At 42.8% G+C, this 8,303-nt stretch overlaps 1 protein-coding gene across 1 annotated transcript; it reads right to left on the bottom strand.

The window, feature by feature from the left end:
- Positions 1-3,536: 3,536 nt before the first annotated feature.
- Positions 3,537-7,685, bottom strand: LOC146376007 (arrestin domain-containing protein 3-like). Its single transcript, XM_084946755.1, has 5 exons — positions 7,621-7,685; positions 7,394-7,541; positions 7,207-7,303; positions 6,871-7,127; positions 3,537-3,953 (listed from the first exon to the last, which is right to left on the bottom strand). The coding sequence occupies exons 2-5, from the start codon at positions 7,535-7,537 to the stop codon at positions 3,537-3,539; spliced, it is 915 nt and encodes a 304-aa protein (XP_084802881.1). The 5' UTR covers positions 7,538-7,541; positions 7,621-7,685.
- Positions 7,686-8,303: the final 618 nt, after the last annotated feature.

Raw genomic sequence — 8,303 nt, 5'->3', positions numbered from 1 at the left:
CAAAGACATCTTCAGGTCTGTGACTGGCATCTCTGATAGTTTCTTCCTGTTACCTTCAATAGATCACTGGATGAAGACTTTGTCTACGGCCTGGAAAATGTACACTCTCAAAAATAAATTCGAATCTTGCAATTGCTCAACAATTTTATTGATGTAAATATCAAGAGAAATGTTAGATTGCATCTACTTACCAGTAGTTCAGGTCAAAATGTTTTTTATTACAGATTATTATTTGAGCTTCAACCAGTACTAATCACTTAAAATACAGGGCCTGGACTTCAGTGTGGGAGTCCACTGGCAACCACTGGCCAGTATATAGTTGCAGTAAAAAAAAAAGAAAAGAAAAAAAGCCACGCACTTAAATGTATAGCCTGCTCGAACCTCTATAGAGAGCTAAATATGATTTTAGTTTTATTATCTGCCATAGTCGGAATTAGTGTGTAGCCTTTTTGTGGCCAAAAATCTGACAACAAATCAGGTAAGTATACAAAATGACCGTTAAGTGATTTAACAGAGACCACGCAGGTCGTCACAAAATGCATAAGCCACAAGCCCTGGCAAGTGTTTCACCTCTGGAACCTTACATCTCCAGCATACATAGAACCACTTATGCAACAATTAAATATTCTTTAAGATAAAATGCAGCTCTCTCCTAAGGATAACACTGCAAGAAGGCTTTCTCGTCCTAAATATGTGAACAATAATTACATACACCAAGTCAATTTCATTTTTATACTACATTTAAAAGTGCAGTTGGCAGTTTTACATTAACTGTATCCAAAGAAAAAGTAAAACACAGACAAGCATAAAAAAATGAAAACCAAGCAAAAAGCACAACAATGATAAACAGCATGAAAATTGTGGGATAAAATTATAAAAGGAAAAAATGAAAAACAAAAAAACAAACACGGATAAAATCTAACAATAGAAAATAAATAAAGCAGTTACAATACAGTGTTATACATATTTTGATATGAAGTTATCTTTATTGCTACCAATTGTTTCAACTACACTACCAATTATGAGACAAATGTCTGCATATCCTGGGAAATTACTGACATAAACAACTGTCTGATGATGCTGTTATGAAACCCACTGACAACAGTCAAGCAACAAAGATCAGACATGGGTACAATGTAGCAAAGACAAAAAAAATAACTGTAAAAGTAAAATTCACAGCAAATTTACACACTAATTAGTTACCTGCAGACGCATGCTCCTGAAAAAAGAAATGAAAAAAGCACACACACCGCTAGCTCTAATTAATAATGCCACCCTTAGCACACTGCACTTTTTATTCCCTTTACAAACTAATTGTCATGAGTTTTGTATTGCTTTTTTCATACAACTTAAGAATCCAGGAGCTGCATTTTGAATCATTTACAGTAGAGAAAGATGATATACTATACCTCCCAAATCTAGGCAAAAACAACGACCACAGAGGAATCTTTGGATCAAATTATTGACCGCCTTACATATTGACCGCCTTACATATCACCGCCTTTACCCAGGGGATGCCATACCCTGCATCTACGGACTTCCTAAAATCCACAAGGAAGCTGTCCCACTCAGACCCATAGTCAGTAGCATAAACTCAGCCACTTATAACATTGCTAAACAAATTCCTACCATCCTTGCTCCTCTTGTGGGGAACACCCCACACCACATCAAGAACTCCACCGACTTCACCGACAAGGTCCAGAAACTTACCCTGGATCCAGATGAAACCATGGTGTCCTTTGATGTAGTCTCTCTCTTCACTTGCATACCCACCACGGAGGCCGTGGAGACTGTCAGAAAACGACTACAAGAAGACAGCTCCTTGGAGGACAGGACCAACTTCACACCCGATCAGATTTGCACACTGTTAGACCTCTGCCTCACCACTACATATTTCAAATACGACGAAGGCTTTTACAGACAAAAACAGGGCTGTGCCATGGGCTCCCCCGTGTCACCTATTGTAGCCAACCTTTACATGGAGGAAGTGGAAAGGAAGGCTCTTGGCTCTTTCAAAGGAAGAGTACCCAGCCACTGGTACAGATATGTGGACGACACCTGGGTCAAAATCAAGACACAAGAAGTGGAATCCTTCACTGCGCACATTAACGCTGTGGATAAAAACATCAAGTTCACCAGGGAAGACACAAAGGACAACTGTTTGCCTTTCCTGGACTGCGCTGTGCACATTGAAGAGAACGGCAAACTCAACATCGAAGTTTACCGGAAGCCCACACACACGGACCAGTACCTCCTCTTTGACTCCCATCACCCTTTGGAACACAAACTTGGAGTAATTAGGACCCTACACCACCGGGCAGAACATGTTCCCTCTAAGCCTGAAGGAAAAAAGAAGGAACACACACATGTAAAGGAAGCACTCAAAACGTGCGGCTATCCTAAATGGGCGTTCTTAAAGTCAGCAAAGAGGCACAGAAAAGAAGACCAGACACCAACGAGGGAGGATAAGAAGGACAGACGCAACAACATTGTCATCCCCTATGTAGCCAGTGTATCAGAAAAACTTAGGAGAGTTTTCTCCAAGCATGACATCCCGGTGCATTTCAGACCCAGCAACACGCTCAGACAAAAACTGGTTCACCCGAAAGACAAAACGCCAAAACACAGACTTAACAATGTGGTGTATGCTGTACAGTGCAGCGAGGAATGCCCAGACCTCTACATTGGAGAGACCAAACAGCCACTTCACAAGCGCATGGCACAACACAGAAGAGCCACCTCCACAGGACAAGACTCAGCAGTCCATCTGCATCTTAAGGATAAAGGACACTCTTTCGAGGATGCCAATGTTCACATTTTGGACAGAGAGGACAGATGGTTTGAAAGAGGAGTGAAAGAAGCCATCTATGTCCACTGTGAGCGACCATCTTTGAACAGAGGCGGGGGTTTACGACACCAACTCTCTGCCATCTATAATCCAGTTTTGAGATCCCTTCCCAGACGCCTTAACGCCCACTCACATCCTGGGCCATCTGACCTCAGGAATTCGCATGATAAGGTGGGGCCAGGTTTCACAATGAACACACCCGAAACTCTGGCTGATTGGGACCCACACCCAGTTTCACACCTTGGCTCAGGCGATTAGAAGATCATCAGGGGGTCCTTTTGTCCCTCTGTGGGGGGATACTCCCACTAGGTGTATATCTGGGACTCTCCACCATTTGACCTTAGAACTGAAGAAGCTTCTCGGATGAGAGGTGAAACGTCTTCAAGTAAACTTAAAGAAGTCCAGACGCTTTTCTTTGCAAGCTCCTTTGACCTTTGGATCAACAAAAAATATATAATAAGAGACTCAAAGACCTCTTTTGAGATCAGAGATTGCAGTATGAATCAAAGAACTGTCTGCACTGTTACATTTGGTCATGCTGGACCTCTTCTGCCATCAACAGGTGAAATCTGGGCTCAATGACATGATTTAATTCCACTTTCTTTTCTTTCAGATACTTTAAAAGTTACAGTTTGAGGAATAGCCTCTGACCAATTTGGTTTTCACCTTAACAGTTATTTTTAAGGTGTCACTTACTGCTCACATTTAGTTTATTAATTTGCTCAGTAACCAGTTCAGGGGAAAGACATGGATTTGAGAGAGATGGTTCTCCCTGTTGAAACTGAGGCGTAGCAGGAAGGTATGCAGGTACTGAAGGTGATGTGAATCCTGGAACTGAAAACCCGTATGGAGCAGCACCTTGTGGCCACTGGTTAAAATTGCCACTTGTTATGTTTGCATGCTGAGCGGGATCTAGTGAGGGACAAGCACCTGATCCAGTGGGGAAGGCAAGGGAAGGGTAGTTGCTGTAACTTGGAGCCCAGGCTCTCCCGGGTGGGTAAGGGCCCACAGGCTCCCCAGGCTGAATGGCTGCAAATCTGTAAGGAATGATGACCAGTGGAAGCACCACCTCTGGGTCAAAGGCAAAACTAATGTCCAGATATACCTGGAAAAAGTCAGCGATTTAGAATCAAATCAGACTAAAGTAACAATCAAATTAAAAGTGCAATTTATAAAACTACCAATTTTACTTTTTTAATTTGACATATAATTATTATTTGTTAAGCTTTTTTATGCAGCGTCTTATATTCATAGTAGTTATTAATTATTTAAGAGTCAAAGGAGCTTGCAAAGAAAAGCATCTGGACTTCTTTAAGTTTACTTGAAGACGTTTCACCTCTCATCCGAGAAGCTTCTTCAGTTCTAAGGTCAAATGGTGGAGAGTCCCAGATATAAACCTAGTGGGAGTATCCCCCCACAGAGTGACAAAAGGACCCCCTGATGATCTTCTAATCGCCTGAGCCAAGGTGTGAAACTGGGTGTGGGTCCCAATCAGCCAGAGTTTCGGGTGTGTTCATTGTGAAACCTGGCCCCACCTTATCATGCGAATTCCTGAGGTCAGATGGCCCAGGATGTGAGTGGGCGTTAAGGCGTCTGGGAAGGGATCTCAAAACTGGATTATAGATGGCAGAGAGTTGGTGTCGTAAACCCCCGCCTCTGTTCAAAGATGGTCGCTCACAGTGGACATAGATGGCTTCTTTCACTCCTCTTTCAAACCATCTGTCCTCTCTGTCCAAAATGTGAACATTGGCATCCTCGAAAGAGTGTCCTTTATCCTTAAGATGCAGATGGACTGCTGAGTCTTGTCCTGTGGAGGTGGCTCTTCTGTGTTGTGCCATGCGCTTGTGAAGTGGCTGTTTGGTCTCTCCAATGTAGAGGTCTGGGCATTCCTCGCTGCACTGTACAGCATACACCACATTGTTAAGTCTGTGTTTTGGCGTTTTGTCTTTCGGGTGAACCAGTTTTTGTCTGAGCGTGTTGCTGGGTCTGAAATGCACCGGGATGTCATGCTTGGAGAAAACTCTCCTAAGTTTTTCTGATACACCGGCTACATAGGGGATGACAATGTTGTTGCGTCTGTCCTTCTTATCCTCCCTCGTTGGTGTCTGGTCTTCTTTTCTGTGCCTCTTTGCTGACTTTAAGAACGCCCATTTAGGATAGCCGCACGTTTTGAGTGCTTCCTTTACATGTGTGTGTTCCTTCTTTTTTCCTTCAGGCTTAGAGGGAACATGTTCTGCCCGGTGGTGTAGGGTCCTAATTACTCCAAGTTTGTGTTCCAAAGGGTGATGGGAGTCAAAGAGGAGGTACTGGTCCGTGTGTGTGGGCTTCCGGTAAACTTCGATGTTGAGTTTGCCGTTCTCTTCAATGTGCACAGCGCAGTCCAGGAAAGGCAAACAGTTGTCCTTTGTGTCTTCCCTGGTGAACTTGATGTTTTTATCCACAGCGTTAATGTGCGCAGTGAAGGATTCCACTTCTTGTGTCTTGATTTTGACCCAGGTGTCGTCCACATATCTGTACCAGTGGCTGGGTACTCTTCCTGTGCCATGGGCTCCCCCGTGTCACCTATTGTAGCCAACCTTTACATGGAGGAAGTGGAAAGGAAGGCTCTTGGCTCTTTCAAAGGAAGAGTACCCAGCCACTGGTACAGATATGTGGACGACACCTGGGTCAAAATCAAGACACAAGAAGTGGAATCCTTCACTGCGCACAGTAACGCTGTGGATAAAAACATCAAGTTCACCAGGGAAGACACAAAGGACAACTGTTTGCCTTTCCTGGACTGCGCTGTGCACATTGAAGAGAACGGCAAACTCAACATCGAAGTTTACCGGAAGCCCACACACACGGACCAGTACCTCCTCTTTGACTCCCATCACCCTTTGGAACACAAACTTGGAGTAATTAGGACCCTACACCACCGGGCAGAACATGTTCCCTCTAAGCCTGAAGGAAAAAAGAAGGAACACACACATGTAAAGGAAGCACTCAAAACGTGCGGCTATCCTAAATGGGCGTTCTTAAAGTCAGCAAAGAGGCACAGAAAAGAAGACCAGACACCAACGAGGGAGGATAAGAAGGACAGACGCAACAACATTGTCATCCCCTATGTAGCCGGTGTATCAGAAAAACTTAGGAGAGTTTTCTCCAAGCATGACATCCCGGTGCATTTCAGACCCAGCAACACGCTCAGACAAAAACTGGTTCACCCGAAAGACAAAACGCCAAAACACAGACTTAACAATGTGGTGTATGCTGTACAGTGCAGCGAGGAATGCCCAGACCTCTACATTGGAGAGACCAAACAGCCACTTCACAAGCGCATGGCACAACACAGAAGAGCCACCTCCACAGGACAAGACTCAGCAGTCCATCTGCATCTTAAGGATAAAGGACACTCTTTCGAGGATGCCAATGTTCACATTTTGGACAGAGAGGACAGATGGTTTGAAAGAGGAGTGAAAGAAGCCATCTATGTCCACTGTGAGCGACCATCTTTGAACAGAGGCGGGGGTTTACGACACCAACTCTCTGCCATCTATAATCCAGTTTTGAGATCCCTTCCCAGACGCCTTAACGCCCACTCACATCCTGGGCCATCTGACCTCAGGAATTCGCATGATAAGGTGGGGCCAGGTTTCACAATGAACACACCCGAAACTCTGGCTGATTGGGACCCACACCCAGTTTCACACCTTGGCTCAGGCGATTAGAAGATCATCAGGGGGTCCTTTTGTCCCTCTGTGGGGGGATACTCCCACTAGGTTTATATCTGGGACTCTCCACCATTTGACCTTAGAACTGAAGAAGCTTCTCGGATGAGAGGTGAAACGTCTTCAAGTAAACTTAAAGAAGTCCAGACGCTTTTCTTTGCAAGCTCCTTTGACTACGATGACCTGGATGACTGAGAACCTTCACAGACAATTATTTAAGAGGTTAAGACACACATTTTCTTTATCTATTATTTACCTACAAACATTTACAACCAAAGTTCACCATGAAATCCCTATGACATAGTTTTATACCTTTAACTTATATTCAACTGAGATGATATCACAGTTACGGAGGGTGGTGATGGCATCACTAGGAATCTTCAACTGGCAGGAGGCAGTTTGCTCTGAGTTTGGACGGATAGTGACCCCGACCTCTTTGAACAGAGTCTCATCACAGGTTTTAGTCTTGCCATCGCATCTGTACACTATTTTCTGCTGAAGTTTAAATTTGGGTTTTATGTTCTTGGAGGAAGAGTTACAGATTTTGGCAACAACAGATAAAGTTTCACCTGTCAATAGCAAATATTAACAATAAGCTCAATTTTTAAATCTATTCACATTTTATTTTGTAAGTTGCAGATGTTTTACCTGGAAAACAAACTCCTCTGCTAATGGTAGCAGACATTTGAACCTGTCCCTTAGAGAAAACACCGACGTCTTTACTCACTGAACTAGATTGTGGACACTGTAAAGAACCAGACAGACATTTTTTTTTTCAGATCAACTCAATTGTAATCCAGATGTCAAATTTGTAACACATCATTGTAGTGTTTACCATTACTTGAGGAGTGTTTAGAAATGCCTTAGAAACAAACTTGATCTCTTTTTGTACTGCAGAAGGCAAATGCCAGCTCCTAGATATCTTTGCTTCAACCACATAGACAATTTTTCCATGTTTCCCCTGGAAGGACGAAGGCATGTTCCTAAAAAACAGAATCTAGTTATTTGTAAAAGCAAACTACAGCACGGTATTAATGCATGAAACCAGAAATTCCCACATACCCCTCTGGGATTTTAAGCCTGAATTTAAAAGCGTGGGCCCCTTGGGGAAGTGAAGTGCCTGCAAGAGAAATATGATTAAACTTTCCTGCAGAGACTTTTATAATGGCAGCACCTTCAAAAATAGTAAAAGAGAATAAATGAGTTCTCAATGCTGCCACCATGATATTTAGGATCAGATATAGAAATTGTGAGTTTTCTGACTAAGACAAATTAACGTATTTACTCATTTGTAAATATGTGACCAGGGGAGTAGAAATGTCTTTAGATGATCTCCTAACAGTCCGCTAATTTATATACAAAGATGCAGTCTGTTCATTTCAATAATTACCTGCCAAACAACACAAATTAACAGCTAAGAAATTAGCACAACTGTTAATGACGTTTGCTGGAGCAAGTCAGTTTAAGTGAATGTTTTACACATGCTTCTCTCTGGAAAGCTTGTGGGAAACAAACAGTGGCAGTTAAAATATGTGAGGAGGCTGAAAAAAAATCAATATGATTTAAGAATGTTGACAAGAAACCGGCTGGACTTGTGTGTGAATATGTTTCACTCTCATGCAAGAATATTCTTCAGTTTGAATCAATATGATTTGTCCAGATGAGGGCCGTATGGGCAGAAATCTGTGCCATCAGAAATTGAATATGAATAAGTTAAATTTGAATTTGAATTGCTCAGATTGAAT

The sequence above is a fragment of the Perissodus microlepis genome, chromosome 12 (assembly GCF_051167445.1).
Source record: "Perissodus microlepis isolate ML-2025 ecotype Zambia chromosome 12, ASM5116744v1, whole genome shotgun sequence".
Classification (NCBI taxonomy): domain Eukaryota; kingdom Metazoa; phylum Chordata; class Actinopteri; order Cichliformes; family Cichlidae; genus Perissodus; species Perissodus microlepis.
Note: the sequence above shows the minus strand (reverse complement) of the source record. Positions and strands in the feature narration are given on the sequence as shown.

Excerpts from the sequence above, each read along its gene's own strand:
- LOC146376007 (XM_084946755.1), bottom strand. The coding sequence starts at position 7,537 with ATGCCTTCGTCCTTCCAGGGGAAACATGGAAAAATTGTCTATGTGGTT. Across the intron at positions 7,304-7,393 it reads TAAACACTCCTCAAGTAATG|TGTCCACAATCTAGTTCAGT; the intron begins GTAAACACTACA and ends GGTTCTTTACAG. Across the intron at positions 3,954-6,870 it reads CAGTTGAATATAAGTTAAAG|GTATATCTGGACATTAGTTT; the intron begins GTATAAAACTAT and ends GACTTTTTCCAG.